Here is a 23289-nt window from a genome sequence, read left to right as displayed (position 1 = left end):
TTCCCCTCTCTCTGGCCTTCTATACATTCCTAATATACCACATAATACTCTTCCCTTTTTTACTGCCTCTACTTCTTACACAGATTATTATTACACTCTCTCTGCTAATATTGAAGTGCCACAATTTATTTCACTGAGCCTGTGTGATGCTGATTAAACTGTAGCCTTTGTTGTGTCCCAAGACTTCTTGTTCTTCCTGTTTATTCTCCATACTCTTACCATTAGAGTGAAAACATCTCAGATGTTTGGCAGGTTGCCCTTACATTATCCCTTTCGTTCTTCTATGGCCCTCCTGCAATTTCCCACTTCCACCAAAGCAATGACTCGTCAACCAGACCTCCACTTTTCTTACTCACCTGAGGTCTCTCCTGCCCACTCACTCAAACCTGGCTGTCCTAGGAGCATTTTCACTCATTTTTCTCTAGCAATAAAACTCTCACATTCTGGAAAGCAGTGGTTTCTTTTCACTGATCTAAGCATGCTCCATAGGATGGAGATTCTCCCTAAGGTCTTCCTAAAAAGTGGTGCAGAAAGTTGCCAGTAGGAAAGCAGTCTTATCAGATAAAGGTCCACAGTCCAGTTTCAGATTTCTCAGTTCCAGAGGGGGGGTTAATGGCATTCATAGTTTAAACAAATGCTAGTTTTGTCAAAATGCTAGCACATGAGCAAATATAAAGTCCCATACTCTGCATCAGGCTGATGTTGTGCAAAATTAGGTCTGGGTAAAACCTTGGGAGAATCATTTCTAATTCCCAACAGCATAATACACTCAACAGTAATGTATATTAACTAAGACAGTGGTATTTTCAAGGCTGCAGTCATCAAGCAATAGGCATATGATGAGTGTAGCTGGGACAATATGTTGATTCTCCTCCCTCACAATTATGAACAGCTGGAACATCCTCAGTTTACAATGGGTCTGACACTGCAAAGAAACAAGAACAAATATTTGGAAATCTAATCACATAATATAGCTGAATGCTGACAAGAGAACCCTGCTCTAGGGGAATATACTACTTTATAGCACATGGCTGCTATGTGAGAGAACAAATTACATGCTATTGATATCTCCTGTCCTGCTGCCCAGCCTCTGAATGATTGACAAGAGTCAAGCTCAGTCACTCGACTTCCTCAAAGCTTCAGATGTGCTTCTTGAAGCAAAGATAAGAGTTTATGAAGGAAGGTGTTTCATACAATGTGATCCGCTCAAATCATATTTGAGGTTAAACACTGAGGTGTTGAAAAACAACATGCTTTTTTTATAAATGCAGTAAACAGACCAGCCTCTCATCTACATGGAGATAACAAGGAGGAGGACTGGATCTGCTCTTCATGGTGAATTTCCAGATTTTTTTCCCCACAAAAAGACATTTACAAAAACACACTCCTCTGACAAATAAATGTAAGAGGGAGTCTGTGGTCCAAAAAGGAGCTTACTTATAAAAGTAAGGGCTTAAGTCCCATGCTGGTTTTTTCACTCATGTACTCAGAATTTGTTCCAATGCACATCTACACTTCAAAGATGAGCCAGTGATTTTCTTGTGCTTGAGGAGCACAGCCAGTATGATGGATGAATTGTGTAACGTCTGCTGATAAGTATCACACCATCAGCCAGACCAACTTCAGCTGTCTTCTGTCCCTCGTTGTCTATTCCCACTATTCCATAGATTCTGCTCCCTCTTCTGGCCAGCAACATAATAAAAGAAATAATTCCCCCTTTTAAAATTTGATTTTGAGCATGGGGAGTTGAGAAATGGAAAAGAAACTTCATATTACTTTGGCAGGACATAGAGATCTGAGCTGTGTATCCACTGCATTTCCATATTTGGATTTCTCTGTAACAAAGACTTGAGGTATTCGCAGTAAAAAAGAAGGTTAAAAAAATAATTACAGGTATTTTTTGTTACATTTTCAATTAATTTGGTATCTCTTGGGGGGAGGGTAGGAGAGAAGATGGGAAGTGCAAGGAAAGAAAGACCATCAATCAGCTTTGCTGTATCTATTCACTTCTCCCTCTCAGCACAATATTGCTCCTTTTCAGATTTGTGCGAAAGAATACTGCAGACCTAAAAAAGGAAGTGAGCAGAGATCCCATCTTTAGGAATATCAGACTTGCCAAAATGGCTTCAGATAATGTTATATTAGCTACAGCATGCAGAGCACATGCTCAAAAAGGCCAGTATTTTCTCTGCTTCATTAAGCAATATCCAAAAGGTGTGCCTCCAAAGCAGATACTGCAGTTTCTAACTAGTTTTGCCTTTTGTCTGGTTCTCCACTCCCCTTGAAGGTTACCAACCACAGACATTTGGGACAAAGGGCTTTCAAACATTTTTTGGCCATTAAAGACGTCACCAAAAACTCAGCTAATGTAGAAGAAGGTATGAACTGCATTACACTGTGAACTCAGGACAGAAAAGCATTGCCTCTTTAACAATTTCCTTTGATGGAAGTTTCCTGAGGCCTCCCACAGTTGGACTTTGTCTGATGAAGCTCCCCAAAGCCATGTCTGAGGCGGAGCAGAAAGGACAACTCAGTGACAGCACAGCTTGCCACCACGCGTGTGATGAATGGGCTTGCAACAGAAGCGATATTGGTTTTTACATGGAAAGGAAATTGCATTGAAACTCCCAGTGTATGGTTTTAGCCAAAGCATTGTCTGTACACACAATAATTCATTTGCTCAATAGACAGCAAAATAAAGAGATGATTCATTCAGCCTTCTCTAGCTGACAATTTTGTAAAATTTCAGATTTTACATCATGTTCATTTCCAGTTGACAATGTCTTACATATCTCAATTACCTTTCCTCAGAGAGTATATTGCAGCTTGTTGGACATCATTTTCCTATTCTTTCCCTCATAAGGAGAGCAGAGTCTTGATCCATAGCAGAAGACTGAACTGGTGTGATCAGAACAGCAACCAAAGTTCACACCAGTCAGAACTGCACATGGTGAACCTGGCTTTAAAACCAAAGCCCCTTTTAAGCTATAATTTCTAAATCCACTATTAGTAACAAACTTGAAACAATACTAAGTACGAGGAAGCAATATTCCTCTGGCAGTTGTACCAGCTCTAAGGCTGGAGTCTTCTACAGGTCTCTTAGCTGCTGCTATTCAAACACTCGGGCCCGATTCTGCACTCCTTTGTTCAAGCACCAGTCCAAGGGAGTGAAAGCTGGTCAGAGAAAAACGTGTAGGATCAGATCTTGTGATATGGCAAAAAAAAAAAATCCACTTTCCATGAAAGGAACCTTGTTTTCAAACACATTCCACAAGGTGAGCAGCTCTTTCAGCCCTTCTGCATATAAGATGAGGCTTTTATTTTTTTCCCTGAGAGCGGGGCTCACAGCCCCCAAGCTGCCTGTACCACCTCTGCACGCATCACTGAGAGAGGATCCTTCTCTTACTGAAACAGCTACTCATTGAATAGTTCTTCATTATCTAAGAGATAGCCAGGAAATATTTAATAAATATATTACCCATTGCATCAAAATAAATATCATTTATAAAACATTCATTGTCTTTTGCTCATCATCATCATACAGTGTATATTAATGACCCCAGTACAGATGAGATTTACAAACGTTTGCCTGAATTTTTCCCCTTAATGCATTCTCCCACTTACAATAATCATTGCATAAAATGCATAAAAACACAATGCAGCTTTATGCCACTGGCATATACCAAAGATGAAACTAAAGATCTTGTGAGAGTACAAAAAAATCTTCAGACAGGAGGAATGGCTTTAGGTGCGCCTTCAAGTGGCACTTGATCCAACTCAACTCTGCAGCATTTTAGAATCAGAGCCAATATTTACTTGAGAACTCAGAATTACTTAATCAAATAATAGAACATATAAAAGCAAGCTGACTTTTTTGGAAAAAAAAATGTTTAATAATACAATAATAGTTGTAGTATCGTCCAGTAAAGGTGTATTGTAAAAATGTTCTGAATATTAATTTACCTCAGATAACTTTAGAGTTGTAAATACTTGCATTATATTGAGGTAGACAGTAAAAAAAAAAAAAAATCTTTTCTCCATTATTAGCACAGAATTTAAATCTTGTAATAATATCTTAAGAAAATGATAATGTTAAGTAAGGATGAAATATTTGATTAATGCTTAATTCTGTACAACTCAAATATAAACTTTTAAAAATATTAGAAATTATAACATTTCGAGTGCATATCATGTTTTGTACATTAAAAAAAGAAATGCATGTTGTTCATCTCCATTTTGCACTTTTCAGTCTGTTTAAATAAACAAATATTTACAACTTTTATATGAACAACAGTGCATCCGAAGCAAAATGTGCATTTTAAATTAATGCTCCTGTTCGAGTCTTTTTATTAGCATTTTATATTATTATTCTCTTCTCTTTTTTATTTTTTTTCCACAAGTTTGTAGCTCTGCAATACCAGATAAGCCAACAATTCTAGAAATCGGTGGGGAAAAGCCTGAAACTACGAGCATATTAATTACATTAAGAAATGGCTAGGCATAGCTTCGAAGTGCACTTTCCTCAGGTGAAGCCACAGCTGAGACCAAAGGTGGGAAAGAAACAGAAATCTTAGATAAAACGCCTTTTCCAGCACAACATTTGCATATAATACTGCTGCAAGTTGCGAGGGCTGCCGAGACACAGCTACCCAGAGACCTGGCATTGGCATCCTTGCGCTCTTGGTGAGACCCGAAGGAGTTTCCTTTCCAATCCACCCCCGTTGTGCTTTCAGTAACACTTCGCTCTTCACAGTTCTTCTCTGCTGTCTTAAAATAAAATCTAGCTGATAATTACACTTAAGCAACTCTCGGCTGGTTTGTTTTTTTTTTTCCTCCTTTTCTCTTTTTTTTCCCCTTGGGGGGGAAAGGGGAGGGGGGCATAGGCTATTTCTGGCTGGTAAGCTTGCAGGAATGTGAAAGAGAGAGGGCAGAAATGAAACAGCCCTCTTCAGAGCAACTTCAGAGAGAGGGATCAGTCTGCTCCCTCTCCCTCCCCCGACTCTTTCTGTACTTGGTAAATTGCCTTCACCTTTGGAGGGAGGAGGACAGATCGCCAGATAAACCCGAGGGAGGAGAGGGGAGCGGGGAAGGGACCGGGAGGGGGCCTCGCCGCCTGCCCGTCCCGCTCGCCCTTCCCCGCCGGCAGCCGCGGGCCGAGGCTGCCGCAGCCCCGCCGCCACCGCGGGCAGCGCCGGCGCCGGGCGGCCGCTCCCCTCCGCCGGCCACGGCACGGGGGCCCCGCTCGCCGCTGCCGCCGCAGCTCCGCCAGACGCACACCCGGCTGCCGCCCGCTACCTGCAGCCGCAGGACTCCACCACCATGTCCTCGTACTGCTTGTACACCACGTTGTTGCCCGCGTCGATGTAGAGGATGCTGATGGGGGTCAGTTTGGTGGGGACGCAGCAGCTGGGCGGCGTAGAGCCGGGGTCCATGGAGTTCATGAGGGTCTGGATGATGGCGTGGTTTGTGGGCTCCAGGTGGGAGCGCAGCGGGAAGTCGCAGACCCCCTCGCAGTGGTGGGCCTCGTATTCCAGCGGGGCGATGATCCAGTCGTCCCAGCCCAGCTCCTTGAAGTTGACGTGCAGCGGCTTCTTGCTGCAGCGCAGCCGGGACTTCTTGCCGTGCCGCTTGCCGTGCCGGCTGGCGAAGGCGGTGCGGCGCTGGCGCCGGGCCGGCGGGCGGCGGGCAGCGGGCGGCGGCGGCGGGGGAGCGCCCAGCTCGGCTCGCAGCTCCCCGAGGAGGCTCCGCCGCCGGGCGCGGGTGAAGACCACCAGCAGCGCCCGCTCCTGCGGCGGCCGCGGCCGGCGAGCGAAGCCCAGGCCCCGCAGGTCGAGCCAGCGCCGCGACCCGCGGTCCGCCGAGGCCCGCAGCTCCAGGCACAGCCGCTTCCAGGGCCGCTGCTCCCGCAGGCCCTGGCGCACGTCGAACACCTCCCATCGGGCGGACGGGGCCGCTGGCGGGTCCAGGGTGCGGGAGTGCAGCGGCCGCGGCGAGAGGCAGGCGGAGAGCTGAAGGTGCGCAGGGGCGGCGGGCGGCGGGCGGCCGCGGGGAACCCGGCGGAACAGCCGCAGCTCGGCCCCCACGAGCTCCTCCGTCTCCGAGAGGGTCGACACATCAAACACATACTGCTGCCGCCTCAAGGGAGCGGGCGAGAGATCGTCTGCGAGATAAAAATAATTACAGTCAGTTGGCGCTCGGGGGGATCTGCCGAGAGGTCTCTGAGACGGGAAAGGGAGGGAAGCACGGCCCGGCCGGGGCCGCTCCCGCCTGCCTTACCCCCCACCCCCAGCCGGATCGGGGCCAGGGGAGGGTAGGGAGAGGAGAAAGAAGGAGAAGGGAAGAATATGGAAAGGAAAGGAACTATGGAAGAACCCGCACCAGGCCGGAGACAGCTCTTAGCGCTTAGAGGCAGACCTTGCTCCACGCACATCCTCTGCCCATCAGCCCCATACAGATGTATCTGTCCTCCTCTGAGGAAAACCTGCACTTCTTTTTTGACACATCGGTGTACAAAGTGCAGCGCAGAGAGCAAACCAGATTCCCCTGAGCTGCTTTCCAATAAAATGTTTACAACCCAGCAAATACAAAAATTCCCAAAGGCCCTGCGTTTCCCCAGAAGCTAGTAAAGCTTGTAGAGATTTCTATAGTAAAAGTGTCACTGGAGCCTCTGTTCAGCAGCTCCTCGCCGCTTTTCCAAAATCAGCTCGCCCCAGGGGTAGAAACAGAGACTAAAGAAATACACAGCCGCCCGTTATTTACCGATATCAAAGGTCATTGCGATTCCTAATCAGTGTGTTTCACAACCTCGCCTCTACCTGACAGGTCTCTGGGAACCTCCTGCGGGCGGGAGAGACAAGGGGATGATTTATGCAAACCAAAACCTTCAGACGAGCTACGGCGATGTAAAAATCAATGCGGATTAACGTGCAGTTAATCAGTGCGGATTAGCACGCTCGACAGTCGCCCTGCGTCGCCGCGTGTTCCCCGAGACGTCAGCGGGGAGATGGAGCGTGGAGTGCAGCGGGGACAGCGGGAATTGCTGGGAAAAAGACCTGCCCCGCAGCCAGGCCACGGGATCCTACGGCGGAGCCTGGCTGCCTGCCGAGCGCGTCCCCCTCGCCCCGCAGGGACCGGCCGTGGGAGGCCCCGCCGCCCGCACCGCGCACCCACGCGGCATCCCAGGCTGCGGAGCACGGCACGGCCCCGGTCCCGCACACTGCCCTGCCCCCGGAGCCCCCGCACACTGCCCTGCCCCCGGAGCCCCCGCACACTGCCCTGCCCCCGGAGCCCCCCGCACACTGCCCTGCCCCCGGAGCCCCCGCACACTGCCCTGCCCCCGGAGCCCCGCACACTGCCCCCGGAGCCCCCCGCACACTGCCCCCGGAGCCCCCCGCACACTGCCCTGCCCCCGGAGCCCCCCGCACACTGCCCTGCCCCCGGAGCCCCCCGCACACCGCCCTGCCCCCGGAGCCCGGCGGCAGGAGCACGGCCGAGATCCCCGCCTCGCCCGGCCCGGCACAAGGAGTCAGCAAGGAGAGGGAGTTCCCGAGCCGGAGCCTCCCCGCCACCCCGGGGCTGCGCGCCGGCGGGAGCGATGCGGAATCGGTCAGGCCCTTCAGGCATCACAGAGAATTTGAACCCAGGCCTTTCGCATCCCTGCCTCCGCCCCCGACTTGAGGCTTGTCTGTTTCTTCGCGGTGGGGCTGCTCCTTCCCAGCGAAGGGCGAGAGGCAGCCTGGTCGTGCACCCTGCTCGGGGAGTGCGGGAGGAGACTGAAAAAAACACGAGCAGAGCCCGAAAAATGTCGTCACAGTCCAGGTGACGACAACAGCTGCTTTATCGAGCTGTGAAAATAAAAGTGAAACCCATCGGGAGCTGCCTAGAGTGCTGGACAGTTTCATCAGCACTGTAAGAACAGTCCAGGATTCGGTCCATGAGTCTCCTGTGGGTTTTGGGAGCGCTTGGGGATAGTTCTGCCCTTCACAGGCGCGGGCCGTGGGGGCCAGGGGCTGAGGTGCACGGGAGGAGGGTCCAAAAGCTTAGGAGATCTCTGGTGTCATTGCCTCCTCCTTCAAGGGGGTCCTGGGAACTTCAGACAAAAGGGGTTGAGCATCCCTCAGGTAAGAAAACGCAGGTCCTCCTCCTCCTTCTCCTATTCCTCTCGTCTTGCGGTTTTCTTCTGCATCCAGCATCTGTCAGATACTCGGGCATCCAGCAGGGCGCAGACGGATCTCCTGGCCCTGCCGAGATGCCTCAGACCTCCGTTCAAGGGCTCCAGCGACCGTCGAGGAAATTAGACCAGCATCTTCCCCTGCCGCTATCCCCAGCTGCGGGATGTGGGCAGAGCCGGGGCTGGGCACGGATTCGCTTTTAATCGCTCTCGTTGCTTAGGGGATGGAGAGACGGGCGTCACGCTTGGTTTCAGAGAGAGATGCTCGTTCTCTTTTATACTCCCAGTCGCCATGGGGTGGGGGTGAGGAGAGTGCTGCCTCCAGGTCGCTGTCCCTCCGGAGCAGACAACCTCCACACACACTCCTCCTTGTCCTGTTCTCGGCCAGCGCCACGGTCCTGGGGTCCCCCATATCTCTGCCGGGGTGCAGGAATAAGGCAGCACTGCCCGGCAATTTAGAATTCAGGGAAAGGGCAGCCCTTTCCCGAGGGATGAGGGGACACGAAGGTGACAGCGCCTCTCCCCTTCCCGAGGAACAGTCACGCAGGTGGCCTGTCGCGGCGCAGGAAACAATCCCATTTGGGGGTAACATCCAGGCATGCAGCTTAGACGGGAGGGAAACAGCGAGAGGCTGAATTCCCCGCATGTCCCCGCTGCTGAAAATGGGCTTCACAGGGTCTGCAGAGCCTTGTCACCCGGCGGTGCGGGGGAAAACCAGCACTGCGGGTGCCAGAAGGCTTGCTCAGGGATGCTCCCCCAGCAGCATCTTTTGAGACTCCTGTTTGGCGAGGGCTTGGGGCGTTGCACGGCTGCTCCGCGTTGCTCGGTGGCATGGCACGCTGGGAACACGGCCGATTTGCAGAGAAATGTGCCCCCGGTCAAGCGGATCTCTGAGACGGGTTTCAGCAGCACCGAAACCGTGCTGGAAGAGTCCCACTGGCTCACGCAGCTGCCGGCTCCCGTGCCTCTCTCGGGAGGGCAGGGAAAGGGGCAGGGCTGCCGGTTGTTTCAAATAAGCAGCTTTGAATCCGATCAGATAAACGCTATTTATTCACTCTTGTAACCTAATAATTCCAGATGAATACATAATCCTCAAGCAGTACTGGCTCGCTCCCAGCGCAGTCGAGAAGGTGGGAAAAGCAGCGGAGGGCGGGAGGGAAAGCGCGACCTCTGGAACCTCCACAAAATGGGGAGAGACGGGTCTAAGTTGGGGACCCTTTGTTCCAGGGAAGCTGCTGCCTTCCCAGCACACAAAGAGCAGCAGCAGAGACGGCGTGGAGACACCCTGATTGTCCCTTTTTCTCCCTGTGAGCAGTGCACAACGCATAGGGGCTCGTCCTCTTTAGTTTTCCCTTACACCCAAGAAGCGACTGGGGTGAAACCCGGGGGTTCTAGCAGCCAGCTCGAGATCTGCCTTTTTCTCAGGCCAGATGAAGCTGTCCTTACTGATATTCCCGTTACCGAAATACTTGGTCATCCAAGCAAAGTCATCCCAGCTGGGCTGGGCAAAGCCACATGGCAGAAAATGCACCGGGGAGGTGCGTTTTTAATTGTAGCGTTAATGTAGATGAATGTTAGTTCCGCAGTTAGTATTAGTTCTATTTCGACTCTCCGTAGTTTATTCTTTTTTTCGGACTAAAGTAAAATATTAGGAGCGGGAAGGAGGGACAGAAGGAGGGAGTAGGTCTATCAGAAGTTTATGGATGTGTCAGCGGCGGATGGGAGAGAGCAGCCCTCCTCCGTTCTGTCCCTCGCGAGGCGCTGCGAGCCCGGTGCTCCCGGGCAGGGCCGGGCCGGGGGCTGCGCCGGGCCCCCCACGCTTCCCTCCGCGCTGCGGTGGCTGCGGTTCCAGCATCTCCCAAGCTATATGAATGAATGACTTGGGATGTTTCCCTGAATTCCCCGTGGGAAGCCTCTCCCGTTTCCCGGGTTGCTTTCTAGCCGCAGCCTGGGCTTTGAGGAGAGACGGGGGTTAAAGAAGGCTACACAAAGTTTCCCTTTTCATGGCAGATCAGGTACTGGGCTTCCAGCCAATTCATCAGGGCTCAGATCTTAACTTTACATCACTGCAAATTATACCCAAACCACATTCAAGAAGAATTTTCCCATTTCCAAATTCTCTTTCAAGCCGTATTTAAACTCGCAAACCAAAAGCACATTTTCAGTTTAAAGACACTTTGCAGACACTCGCACAACAATAATCTGGAAATTAAAACATATATTGTCCCTAATTGCGAAGGTCTGCCCACACGTTGTCTGCAGACTCGCAAGGCTGACAGGTATTTCTTTCGGAGCATTGCCCAAGCTGTGGAAACAAGGGGCTGACTCTCCATGTGTGGTATTTCTCCGGGTTTCAATTCCACATCTCCCAGCGCCTGCCTCGCCGCGGTTTTTTATTACACCGAGTGATTAGATTTAAATGTATCGTTCGCTTCGCTATCGAGTAACCGAGAAAGACCACACCTTCCTCGGACGAATTCCCAACCCTGCCAAAAACACTAACGAGTTGTTGGAGGGCTGTTTCCTTTTAATTTTTTTCCTCTTTCCCTCCTCCGAGCGGGGAGGCACCTGGCTGTGATGCACCTTTGATCACCGCTGTACCGTACCTGCTCCGGGAAGGCTGCCTGCCCTTGCCCCATTCCCCGCCCGCCGCCACCTCCCCCTTCCCACGAGTGACTCCCCGAGAGGGATCCCCGCATCATCCGCGGGAGGTCCCGCAAGGCTCCGGGCCCTCGGCTGTCGGCATCCTCCCAGGAGCTTCCCTGTGGGGTTTCTACCTGCTGTAACAGAACTTAACCCGGTATCTTTCCCTTTCCCCATTTGCGGTGCTTATGCTACCCTAAGTACTTGGACGGAGAAGAAGTAATTCCTCCGAAGTTATTCGTGTTGAGAAAATCGGCCTGAATATTCCCAGCGCTTGGAGCTAAGAAATGAAGCGAATATATTTCTAAGCGATAAATGTGGAAGCGTTAGGATACAGCAACAGAGCATGCAGACCTGGCCATAACTAGCAAAGGTTAAAACATCCCCTTTCGCTCATAAATCAGACTTCAGGCACGAGAGGACTCCTACCCTCAATTTTAGCCTGCCCTGAAATCGCAAGGAAAGGAAGGTTTTCTCCGATCGAGCGTTTCGGATTTTTTTTCCTTCTATGAAGGGAGGAGGTAGATGTGGAGGGTGAGGCTGCCGTGCCCAGCACCGAGTGGCCCCGGCCTGCGGCAGGTTTTCTGGAGCCCGCGGGCCATTCGGCTGCCGGTTGTGGCCAGCCCAGCTGCGGCACAGCATCTCCCCGCGGGCGGCGGAAACTCCATCGCTCCGAGGCGGAGAGCTCGGACCTCCGTCCCCCTCGCGTCTCCCCCGCCGCCCCCCAAAAGAAAAAAAATCAGATGTAGCCTCTTAGCAAGCCCCGCAGGAGGGTTTCTAGATTAAAAAAAAAACCAAACAAACAAAAAAACAAAAAAAAACAAAAAACACCAAACAAACAAAAAACCCAACAACAAAACAACCTACAAAAAAATACAAAAAACACACACAAAACCACCGCCACCAAAAAAAAACCCACATGAACCAAAAAAACCAAACAAGCAGAAAACAAAAAAACAAACAACAACAACAAAAAAAAAATCAGGAGAAGGTCCGAAATGAGCCTCCGGAATGGTTTGCTAGGCGTTAATTACTCGTCCTGTTAGCAGTGCTGCTCCGCAGAAGCTCAGAGCTGCCTGATGTACGGAGCTCCCGGCGCCGCTTCCCCCGAGCGCCCTCCCGTCCCGCGGCTCTGAGCGCCCGCGCCTTCTCCAGGGACAACAAACAAACGAAAGATAAACTGAAAAATAACCCCCGCCGCCAGCCCCATTTTCACTGGGAAGAGGAGAGAGGTGCGGCCGCAGCTGCCGAGCGGACACTGCGCTCCCGCAGCTCCGGGGTGAGACAGCAAAGCCCGAGACAGCTCCCGGCACAGGCAGCGCGGAGCCCCCGCCGGGCCGTGCCGTGCCGTGCCGTGCCGTGCCGTGCCGGGCCGTGCCGGGCCGTGCCGGGCCGGGCCGTGCCGGGCCGGGCCGCGCCGCTCGCTCCTTCCCGGGCGCACGGCGGGGATGAGGAGCGCAGCTCGCTGCCGCTCTCCGGCCGTCTGGTCTGCATTAGTGTTTTTATAAGGGGCTCAAACAAATCGAATACAAGGTCACCAAATAATTAACAGTTGTGAATTCCCTCCTTTCCCATTAAAATACTTCCCTGTTTATATTTCATTTTCCTTCTGCCAACGACAACACTGCTTGGGCAAAGGCGCTGCACAGATTACACTACACTGCAGCTTTCGGTCCACCCAGAAACCCGGTGGTTTTGCATAAATATATGGTACTAGATGAACTTCAAGTGGGATTTACACTCTTTCTTCTGCCGCATGCACAGCCGGGCCATTTTCCGTTTCTGCACACGGGATCCCCCTTTCGTCCTAGCCCTCTAATCACCACCCTCACGGCAAGAGTAAAACAACGATGTTCGGATCCCTGCCCATCCGAATCAGCTGCCTCCCAACTGGAACGCGAAACTGCACAAAGAAAACGGGGAGGGAAAAAGGAGACCATTTGGATCTATTTCGATTTCCCCGTCCCTGAGGCGCGGCCCGCAGCATTTCGTATGCGGGAGCCGCGCCGTGGTGCCGGTGCTGCGGGCAGCTCCGCGGACACAAAAGGGTGAGGCGAGGGGCACTCGCAGCAGCCGGCTCTCGTGGCAATCCCTTCCCACGGAGATCCTTCCGAAAACCCTGCTCCCTCGCACTCCGGCTATTTCTTTTTTCTTTTCGATTTGCTCCCAGTCATGCCGCGGTTCTTGCTAGCTGTGGGATTGCTTGTTTATAACTCCCTTCTCCAGCTCCCTCCCGCTCTCTCTTTTTTTTTTTTTTTTTTTTCTTTTTTTTTCCCCCTGCCTGGTGGAGTCCTTGCAGCTCCTAATTGTCCTGCCTTGCTGTGGAGCTCCAATGCTGGGGGTCCTGAGGCCAGTGAGAGCACCATCTGCGTTTTAATGAGTTACTTCATGTGCCAACAGTAATTTTCCTGCATTCAGCTAGGTCCTGTCTGATCTTGCGACCGTAACAAGGGGGAGCGAGTGGGGGGCGGGAGGGGGTGGAGAAGGGGAAATCGCAAACCCTTTCCCCCTTTCTCCTCTCTTTTTCTACCAACGGGGAAAAAATTATATATGTATTAAGCAGTAGCGTGGCTTCACTTCCTCTCGAGCTACCCTGAAAACGATCTTATTAGCTTCAAGCGGGAACGGACGAAGAGAAGCAAAGGGAAGCGGCTGTCGGTGTCTGCCCCGCAGCCTCGGAGGGCTGGGACGGGCAGGCTTGGGAGCCGGGAGCTGCTGCCGTCCGAGCCGGGCACCGAGCAGCCCCGCCGGGCGCTCCCGCGGACACGCAGGCACAGCAGGAAAGGTATTTCACTGCAGAACTAAAAGCTGCTTCGCGCTCCTCTGCGGGTTGCTGTTCCCCCGAAATGCTGCCATGCAGGATGGCGTGCGGCAGGTGGGACGGCCACCGTCATATCCCCCCCCGGAGCTGCCGCTTAGGTAAAGAGCAGCCCATCTAATTGGGTCAATTTGGGCGGCTATATTGTCTGCAAATGAATTGACAGAAAACCGCCCCCCCCTTCCTTCCCCGCTTTCCCTGAGCAAAGACTGTTCATCATCAGCACAACTCCAGCTCGCCAATTAACTGGGCTAGGAGCCCACGGGGAGGTGGGCAGTAAAATAGCTACCACTTCAGAGGAACGGAAGCTCTCTTGAAGTTTTTTGGTGATGTGCCATCGGCTGGTCCACTTCATTATGGGAGACTAGACAATATTTGATATGTTATGACATGAACACTCAATTAGATCACTGAGTTGAAATACTCCAATCAGTGGCTTGATGCTAAGCAACCCTCAGAAGGTCCAGCAGAAGGTCACAGCCTGTGACACATCAAATCAAAATCAATGGGGAAAAGTGAGGCTTTTCCTTAATCAAACCAGGACTCCCGTTAGCAAATCACTTCCCCCGGAGTAGAATCTCACATGCAGCGAGATGAGCTAAATTTGTCAAATTAACTGTCTTTCTTCTGCTTATCAAGAATAAGATGATATCGAGCGCTCCATTTCCCGTGGCTCGCAGAATTAGCACCCCGTTTCCTCTCCGTCAGGGGGAGCGGTCCAGCTCCTTTCTGACGGCTGAATTTTCAAAACCGTGTTTCTAGAAAGCGAGTCCTCTTCTCCCCACCCCGCTTTTAACAGCGACGAAGAAAACAACCCCCATAAGGCGAAGGCGGCGAGAAAAACCCCTTGTCCCCTTTCCCCTCGAAAACATCTGCGGGCTTCCGACAGCGAGGGGCACATTCTGTGGGCGCTTCCACGCATCCTCCCCAGCCCAGAGAGGCGCGCCGGGCACCGAGGAGGGAGGCGAAGAGCCCCGCCGAGCTCCCTCCCAGGAAAAAAAACCCCGAGCCAGGGGTAGCGATGGGGCAAGGGGCTGAGCCTTGGGTGCCGTGGGCGGGGAGAGGCTTCCTGCTCGGGGAGGCGGTGAAGGGGGTCGCTTTGGGTCCGGTTCCATTTGGTTTGGGGCTACCGGCTTCTGCAGCTCCGGGCGCTGCCAGCCCCCGCCAGGTCCTGCCGTGCCCGAGGAGGCGCGGACGGAGGGGAGGGTCCTCAGATGGGGGAGAGGGGGAGGAACGAAAGCGCGACCTTCATTAAGAACCTGTTAATTAGTCTGTTCTTAATGGCTTACAACCAGGATAACGAAAAAAAGGGGGGTGGGTGGGATAAAAGGGGCAGGGAGGCATTTTTACGGAAGACAAAATTTACTCTGGGTCTACGAGAAATGTGCACCCGCGGATCCGGTGAAGAGCGATACCACGATGAGAGAAAAGCACAGGAGGGCCCTGGCCGGGGCTGCAGCTCACGGAGGGGGCCCGGGAGCCCCGCGGCACCGATGCTGCCCGGGAAGCTCTGCGGCCCGGGGTAGCGGGCCCCGCTGCCAATCCCGGCCCGGGGGTGAGCGAGGACTAACCCCGCATACAGTCCAAAGGATGCGAGCCCGGAGCAGACGTCAAGTCCGGCCACCCCTCGCTGAGTCCTGGTACCGGGCGGTACCTGGGCTGCGCTGCGCCCCGCAAGCGGAGCCGGAGGGTCCCAGCGCGCTCGGACGGGGCCGGGGCTCTTCCAGGTAACCCCGATAACGCGACCCGAAGCGAGAGCAGCCTCAGGCAGACGATGTTTGCCCCCGGTCAGTTTAAACTTTCTTTCTGCCGTGCAGCCGCGTCTGTAAGAGCCACCCTTTCTCCGGCGGGTGGAAAGAAACCAGAAGAGCGATATTTAATTTAATTTTCTTTTTTTTGCAAGGTTGAATTTACACCCAAATTCCGCCTGCAAAGCTGGGGCGTGTTTTCCACCACCCCATGACGATTCGGGGAGGAACACTCGTGTTTCGGGGAGGAACACTTAGGGCTGCCTCGGCTCGGGTTCAGTGCCGCGAGGCCGTTTGCTTGAAAATAAAACAGCGCGACTCCCACTTTACGGAGAGATTTGCGCTTTCTGCAAGAGCGGGGTGGGGAACAGCAGCGGTGACCACTGCAGCGCTCTCCCCAGCGCCCCGGCACCAGGCTCCGCAGGACGGCAGCCTCGAACCGCGGAGCGCAGCGGGAAGGGGCACCCGCAGCCCCGGGGGGACCGTGAGGGGCGGAGGGGGGCAGAACTTACCTCGTCCCCTGTCTACAAAACTAGTGATGGTATTGGCGGATTTGGACGACTGAAAAAAGCTGGCGTTGATGCCCAGTTTCTCCGCGATGGAGTAAGTCCTGAACAGAGACAGCATGTACTCGTGGGGTTCCGCCCGTGGCAGCGCCCGGTCCATGGCGTGTCCCCCTTGCCGCGGGCGGCTCTCCCGCGGGGACCGCGGCGCTCTGCGGCTGCGACCACCTTTGGAAGAGGCGGCGAGCTCCGAGGAGGCAGGGAGGGAAGCCGGGAGGCAGCAAGGTAAATCCCAGAGGAGGCTGGCGAGCAAGGCGGCGGAGAGCAGGGCCCGGCGCGCATTCATAGCGAGAGGCGGCGGCGGTGGGGAGGAAGAGGAGGGCGGCCCGACGTGCGGCTCCGGCGGCCCACGGAGCGGCGCGGGGACTGCGCGGCGGCGCGGAGCGGAGCGGCGACTGCACCCGGGCGGGCTCGGCCCGCAGCCGCCCGCCCCGCCCCGTGGGTACCGCCCCGCCGCGCACCGCCCCGTGGGGGCACCCAGCCCGCCCCGCGGGGCGGTCCGCCATGGGGCGGGACACCCCGCCGCTTGGGGGACCCTGCGCTCCCTCCTCGCTGCTTACTCCACGCGGGGAGCGGACACGAGGGCCCGAGGGAGATGCCGCGCGTCTTGCTGCCACCTCTCGGGTACCGCTTCTCGTCGGGCCACCGGTGCTGTCCTCTGCTCAGGCGCCTCGCAGGTTCTCCAGGTTTGAGTGTGGGCAGACTCGTGCGATGCTAATGATTTTACTTGAGAGTCTCTGTATTCCGGTGGCCGTGTGCCCGAAAACTTGGCACAAAGCAGGGTTCTCACAAGAAGGAGAATTTGGTGGCAAGTGAGGGTGTGACCTTCGGATGTGCCGGGGCCCATCTAGCTAGCAGCCTTGAGGCACACCCTGGCACCCATTAGAGAAGGAAGGGAAAGCACAGGACGAGCCAGAGACCATTCTCCTCATCTCAAAATCTGCAAATCAGGCATCAAGAGGGGACCTAGCACAGCACCAGGCTGGGGCCTGGCAGAAGGCACCACTGAGCACCACTGGGCAGGCAGCACTGTCAAGATAATCAGGGTATCCTGGGGCAGGCAGGAAAGATTCCTCAAAGCAGGGTGCCCATTCGCCTTGCCCAGGTCATGCAAGAGACAGCAGTGGAGCAGAAGCACAAGGATTAAGAAATTCACCCACCCCTTTTCATTTGGCTTTTCAGAGGTGCATCCTTCAGCATAGAACTGGTGTCAGTCCTCCAATGGTTTCACCCGACCACCTGTCTAGGGTTCACAGCCACGGACAAAGTATGGTAACATGCTTGTGCTATTCTACCTGTCCTGATCACTACTTGCTTCTCCTTCACCTTCTCATCCTCCTGCCTGAACCATGGCCCTTCTGCTGCAGGCAGCCACAAACCACCCTCTTCCACTTCTCCATGTGGCTTTTCTCTGCCCTGTGCTGAGCGTTCCTCCTTTCCTGTCCCATTGTCCACTTCTTCCTACCTCTCCTATCTGCCCCAGCTCTGCTCTGGTGGATTTTCCTTTCATTCCAGTAAGAGGTCATGTCTGTTTAGCTGTGAAATCCAGGTCCACAGTAAATAAAGGGAATCCATCCCACATTGGACCTGAGATCTCTGAACATGCTCCTCCATCAGCTGCCATTCCTCATGCAGTCATACACTAGACTCGGGGACTTGTCTTTTTCTTCCCTGTTCTAATTTTCCACCAAGAGAGAGTAGCTCCTGCCTGGGCTTTTGGCACCACTCCCAGCGCAGCACAGGACCAGTGAGATGAGGCAGACCCTGACAAGGCATATGATGCAGGCTTCTAGCCTGGCACATCCCAGTTTGCCTGTAGGGTGCTTAGTCCCACTGTGTTCCCCATCTCCCACGGAGAGATGCTAGAGACTATGAGGAACACAAGGGGAACATTCAAAGCAAGGGACGGACTCAAGTTCCAAGTGAACCAGGCTGCATCTCTACTAGAAAAAAAGATAATTCCAAGACAGGAGCTCACACTATCCTGCAGCCCTCTGTACATGGCTTAGAGAGCTCCCTGGTGTGGTTTTGGCCCATGCCAACTAGCACTTTCTCAGCCAATACCCAGGCCTGTTAGAAGTTATGTCTTGTGCCAGGGGCTGTCCCAAGATGGCCATTTGGATGTGCCCATGTGGATGTGGGACACATCATACAGCTGGGATTAGAGAATGGGGCCCGTCATTGCCTTGGCTTCTTTTTAGCAGGATAGATGTACTGCGAGGTGCTGGCAGATGAACTGTGAAGAGACAGGGCTGCAAAAAGTATCAGTGACAGTGCAGAAATGAGGCAAGTGTTCTGCAAAACCAATTCCCACTTCATTCCGTCCCATTTCTTCACCCCCTTTTATTTATTGTGCTTTCACTTCTCCTGTCTATCCTCTGGCTTCAGACACCCTCCTGACCACTACCCACCCTTTTCATCAGCTGCTTTCTGCACTGGGAGGGTCCCCCCTCCTCCTGTCCCTTTGGCTTCTCTTTTCTGATGCCTCACTTTTGTTGCTTCTGCTCCCCTTTGCCGCTCCCATTCTTTCTGCTCTGTACTTAGCATTTTTGGCTATTTTTTTCTTGCCATGACCCAGTTCCTTCCGGAGCCTTATCATCACTTTTTTGTTTCCTTCTGCCCCTTTTGTGTCCTATTCACTTATTCCATGCTCCTGCCGGCTATCTCCAATCAGCTGCCCAGTTCCAGTTTCTTCTCCGTCAACTTCTGCCCAACCCTAACCCCCCCAGGCTCTTTCTTTTCTTTCCTGCTGTATTTCATTGTCCTGTTTTTCTTTTCTGATATTGTTCCCATTTCCCACATCCCCTCCTTGTGGTCCCAAATGCTGCTGCTGCGCGGCTGCCCTTTCCCACTCTCACTCCGCTGGTTTCCAGGGTCCCCTCTGGTGCTCACAGAGTGTCTGTTCCCTTCCTGCCTTTGTCTCTTGGTCTGTCTCTCTTCTTCCCTCTTTGTTCTCTGCTTTTTCCTCCCTTGGCCTCCTCCTTTCCCAAGGGGAGGTGGTTTTGTACTAATGCAAAGCCGCAAGGTCTCAAGAGCAACTTCCATCAGCCTGATTTAATTTCTACCTGCTGCTTTTGCATGTTTTAACGCATTCTCTAAAATTGACTTGGATGGCTGCTTTGCACTGTCACGTCTTTATCAGGGGCCTGACTTGAAGCCCTCTGCAGCTACAGGGCCTTTCCTCTGGCTCTTGTGACCTTTCAGGCAGGGTGTAGGCAGATGCCCCCCGGTTGCACCCCAAGACTGTTGCTTAGCAGGTGAGAGTGCACACAGGTAGCAGTAACAGCCATAAATAAATAGTCAGTGTTGCTTTCCAGCCTGTTTCTCAAAGTTTTAGGTTGCTCAGGGTTGTCCCTGTGCCAATTTGGAAGACAATGCCATTGTTCAATACAGCTAATTGCCAAGACAATCGTTTAAGGGAATGACAGAGTAAGGAACTGTGGGGATGTAACACTTGTGGCACCTCATGGAGCAACACAGTCAGGTCACTGAGAGGGATCTGGCCATAACTAGCAAAGCTGAATACATTGACCCATCTTAACAAGTTTTGGTTTTGATTGTCCCAGAGAAAACTCTGTGGAGCTGGACCTGGGAACTGCAGGCAGGAGTGGGCACTTTGTGGGGCAGCATGAGAATGAATCAGCGCCTGTGAGACACTTGGGATCCCTGCTTCAGTGCATGGCAAAGAGTGAAATAATGGCAGCAACAATAAAAAGAGTAAAATAATAGCAGCCACCAGAAAAGAAGAATAGTGTTTTAAAAACTTGTTTCCTTTCCGGTTTTCTCAACAATAAAAGTTGGCCAGATTTCAGTTTATAATTGCATTATACATATTTTGTAACATTTTTTTTAATTTCAAGGATGTTTCTCAGAACTAAAACAATTTGGAGACTGCAAAAATGCAGTTTTAAAACTAGTTTTATTAATTTCCTTGCACTAGTGCACATACTTTTCACATCTTCCACATTTTTTCTTTCTGTGAATTTACTATTCTGGGGAAAAGTATAAATGAATGGAGGAAAATTTGAAAGTCAGGAAGAAGTCCAAATCAAATGTGATTTCTTTCATCTAGAAGGTTAATGGAAATTTCTATTTCTATAATCATAACACAAGCAGTCATATTGAGGAGGAATGTCGGAGGTTAAAATTCATTCCTGCAAAGTGGTCAAGCCAAGATGTAAGCATCACTCGTTTCACCTCTGGTTTGTGGTCATTTGTAAGAGTTACTGTGGTGCCTAAGGGATTTGAATACAGAGTTGATCAGTTTGTAGATATTCCTCCTTAGTACTTTCTTCCTTTTGAATCTAGGTTGATGCTTGTCTTAACATGAACGATCTGTTGTAGGATTTTTATTTCTGTGAACCAAAATAATTCTTTATTAGGATGACTAGAAAATGTACCCCCTCAAACTATGGGCTTTTCCCCACTTTAGCACAATAGGCTCCAAAAAAGCCGTGGTTGCACCACATAATCAGGGGGCAGGGACTCCTACCAGCACAGCAGTTAGTACATTTTCCAAAATGCCTGTCTGGTCCATATGTGCTGGTTTCCAGCAAAACACCAGTCTCCACGAGCTGTGGCTTTGAAAAATGGGAATTTTTTTTATTTTTTTTTTTCTCAAAGGCCCTGGTTCTGAGGCATTACATTCTTATCCTTTTAGTGTCAGCATTTTTAGCACCTCTGATTTTTTTCTGCAGTGCTCCTGAAAATGTTGGTTTTCAGTGTTTCACACTGGTAGGAATATTTATTTTTCAGCAGCTATGTTTTGGCCCAGGAGTGGTTTCCCCTTCCCCCAAAGGATCCTTCCTTATGGGTAATGGGCCAGCTCCTCTCCCTGCCTCCCTCCTGCCCGGTCTGCTCTGCTTTTGTCTGAGAGTATCTTCTGAGATGAAGCACCAAGCTCCTTCTCTGCTGCCTGCATTCTGGACCACAAAATTAGCCAATTTTTTTTTTTCCTTAACACAGAAAACCATCTTTTTTTTCCTAAATGTATTTATTTCAGCATGCCCCATCTCCAAACTGTCAACATAAACCTCAAAAGTCTAAGCAGATCAAGATTTTTAACTTCCAAAACCATGGTGTATGAATTAAGAGAAGAAAAAGGAGCATACCCAAATAAATGGGGTTGCTTTAGGAGAGTCTGAAGTACCTCCTGCATTGTGGTCCTCTAAGGAAAGTTCTGTTTCACTTTCCAAGCATCCCACAAGGATCTGCACCTCTCCCCGCACCCCACAGCCCACAGAGCTCTTCCATATGAGTCCCCCGTGATCCAGCTCAGTGGAGGCTTGTGCAGCCCCACAGCACAGGGACAGGCTTTCCCATTTCTCTTCCTTTTGCTCCTGCTTTTGGCAGTTAGTCTTTTCACAAGAAAAGTCGGGAGAAGGAGCAGGGCTAACCCTACGCATCACTGTTGCTTTTTGCAGTGTTTTATTTTGCCACAAACCAGTGGCAACTTTGCTTCTCTGCAAGCTCTCTGCATTTTTGTCACTGTCTCAGATTAGAACCACATTGTCTCTCACTCACAGTTAAAAACTTAATATATGGACGTGAAGAGTGAATCCACTCCTGCATTCTTGGTGCATCAAAACACATCCTGACATCAGAAAAACAAATTGCAGCGTGTAGATCAGGAGGAAGGGAAGAAGTTTGCAACAGTGATTCTGCTTTCATTTGCTCTGGTGTAGAAAATTAAAACTATGTAGGAAATAGTTTTTCCTGTTTATGATAGATTTGATTTTGAAAAATTACTGCTAACTTTGTAAACATTAAAATAGACGCAATAAAGATGTGAAATTTCACACAGGGGATCCACAATGTTTGTATAATTATAAGCATATGGTTACTTTACACGAAGGCTCTGTTATACTTTTATTTACTAGTGCTTGGGGAAAACAGAGGTTCTCAAATTCAGTGTTTATTTACATGTATATGGAATGTCACAGTCTCCATTAACCTGTCATAATCTGTATTTCTGTCTTGGCACTCCAGCTATATAAACCAAACCCCCACTCACACCATCATTTCTAATTTTTTCAGCTATTCTGCTAAATCAGACAATTTCTGTCATTACTAAAGAATGTATATCCTGCTGCTGGTGGCAGGATGAGAACTGCTTACCACCTCAGTGCCTGCTTATTTCAGCTCTTGAGGGGATAAAAGTGAAAGCTGTTGCTTCGATGCAGTTTCTTTGTTCTGAGGAATTTTGTGGGATTTTAATTTGTTGTTTTCTTTTTAGTCTGACTTTCTGCAAGGCTATGAACCAGCCCTGGAGGATACTCAACATTTTTTCTTTGATATCCACAATTCTTAATTTTATAGGACATAAAAGGAACTCAGATCCAGCAGGATTCAGCCCTCAATTTGTAGTCTGAATAACACTATTTTTTGTCCTTAATAATGAGTGGCCTTATGTCTAGGGCTGTTCTTTGCTTCGGGAGGTGTGGGAGCTCATATATGCAGAGTAACTTTACATTTTAGAAAAGAAGGTGAAATAATTTGCAGATTTTTTTGCACTTTTCCTTCTATGTAAGAATACTTGCAGTTCTGATAAGCTAGATTTAACTGTGCATTTGGGGTTTTTGGGGGGTGAATACCTCAGCTCAGACTTCCATCTTTGGCTTCACCCAGGCTGATGCTATTAAATGATGCTTGATGTTATGAATGATCACAACCACACATTTTGACTGGAGAGGGATAGGGACACAGAGCAAATTCCTTTCAAAAGAAGATGAGGGAGTCTGTACAAAGTGTTGCATCACTGCAGTCTGGCCTAATAGCACAAAGAAATTTATTTGCATCCTTTTATTTTATGATTCCTTTCTCACCCATCTCTTTTTCCTTCACTTCCCTCTTGTCACTTCAGCACTGGGTGGCCACTTGGAGCATGGCAGCTGGGTTTTCTCACAGAACCTGAGATGACTTCAAGATGTCTTGGTTGCCACTCTGTTACCAGTTCTGGGGAGAAAATGAGCACTTATCTGACACCTCAAAGATGTGGGTACCAATCTCATCCCTACTCATGCCACCCCAGGAGTGCCACCATCTCTCTCCTTACTGTTGTTTCTGCCTCATTCCTTGTTTCAGCTACAAACTCTCCAGGACAGAATTTGCTCCCCACCATGCCCCTGTTATTTAATTATTTTCTTGGTAGGGAAAGTTTAATTTTTCCTTACAGTAGTTCAAAGCAATCCACCAGTGCTGAGCCCGCTTGGTGTTGCTTACTGCCTTCCCAGACCACAACCTAGAGCCATTTGCCCTAGAGAAACCCCTCAGGTGCAATCCAGGAGGGTCACTGCATACGGATCCAAACCAGGGAGGTGCCAATGGAATAGGCTCTGGCAAACAGAA

General features: G+C 51.1%; 1 protein-coding gene and 1 long non-coding RNA gene across 3 annotated transcripts; one reads left to right on the top strand and one right to left on the bottom strand.

The window, feature by feature from the left end:
- Positions 1 to 5246: 5246 nt before the first annotated feature.
- Positions 5247 to 16228, bottom strand: GDF6 (growth differentiation factor 6). 2 transcript variants are annotated; one of them, XM_086882105.1, is made up of 2 exons: positions 15892 to 16228; positions 5247 to 6160 (listed from the first exon to the last, which is right to left on the bottom strand). In XM_086882105.1, exons 1-2 carry the CDS (start codon positions 16226 to 16228, stop codon positions 5292 to 5294), a joined length of 1206 nt encoding a protein of 401 aa, XP_086738231.1. In that variant the 3' UTR covers positions 5247 to 5291. The 2 variants fall into 2 exon arrangements, 1 of the variants encoding a protein (XP_086738231.1); XR_015284829.1 differs by lacking the exon at positions 5247 to 6160 and adding an exon at positions 15339 to 15468 and having other exon boundaries at positions 15892 to 15929.
- A 272-nt stretch (positions 16229 to 16500) lies between these two features.
- LOC147655377 (uncharacterized) lies at positions 16501 to 21740 on the top strand. Its single transcript, XR_015284828.1, has 3 exons — positions 16501 to 16628; positions 17125 to 17209; positions 21468 to 21740. It is a non-coding gene; the product is annotated as an uncharacterized LOC147655377 (long non-coding RNA).
- The last annotated feature ends 1549 nt before the right edge of the window (positions 21741 to 23289 follow it).

The sequence above is a fragment of the Cyanistes caeruleus genome, chromosome 1, assembly GCF_971803275.1.
Source record: "Cyanistes caeruleus chromosome 1, bCyaCae1.hap1.1, whole genome shotgun sequence".
Lineage (NCBI taxonomy): Eukaryota > Metazoa > Chordata > Aves > Passeriformes > Paridae > Cyanistes > Cyanistes caeruleus.
This window is presented reverse-complemented; position numbering and strand designations above follow the sequence as displayed.

Bases quoted from the DNA above. Each gene is read 5' to 3' on its own strand.
- GDF6 (XM_086882105.1), bottom strand. From the start codon at position 16,228: ATGAATGCGCGCCGGGCCCTGCTCTCCGCCGCCTTGCTCGCCAGCCTC. The intron at 6,161-15,891 runs GTAAGTTCTGCC...TTTATCTCGCAG, and splicing joins TTTTGTAGACAGGGGACGAG to ACGATCTCTCGCCCGCTCCC.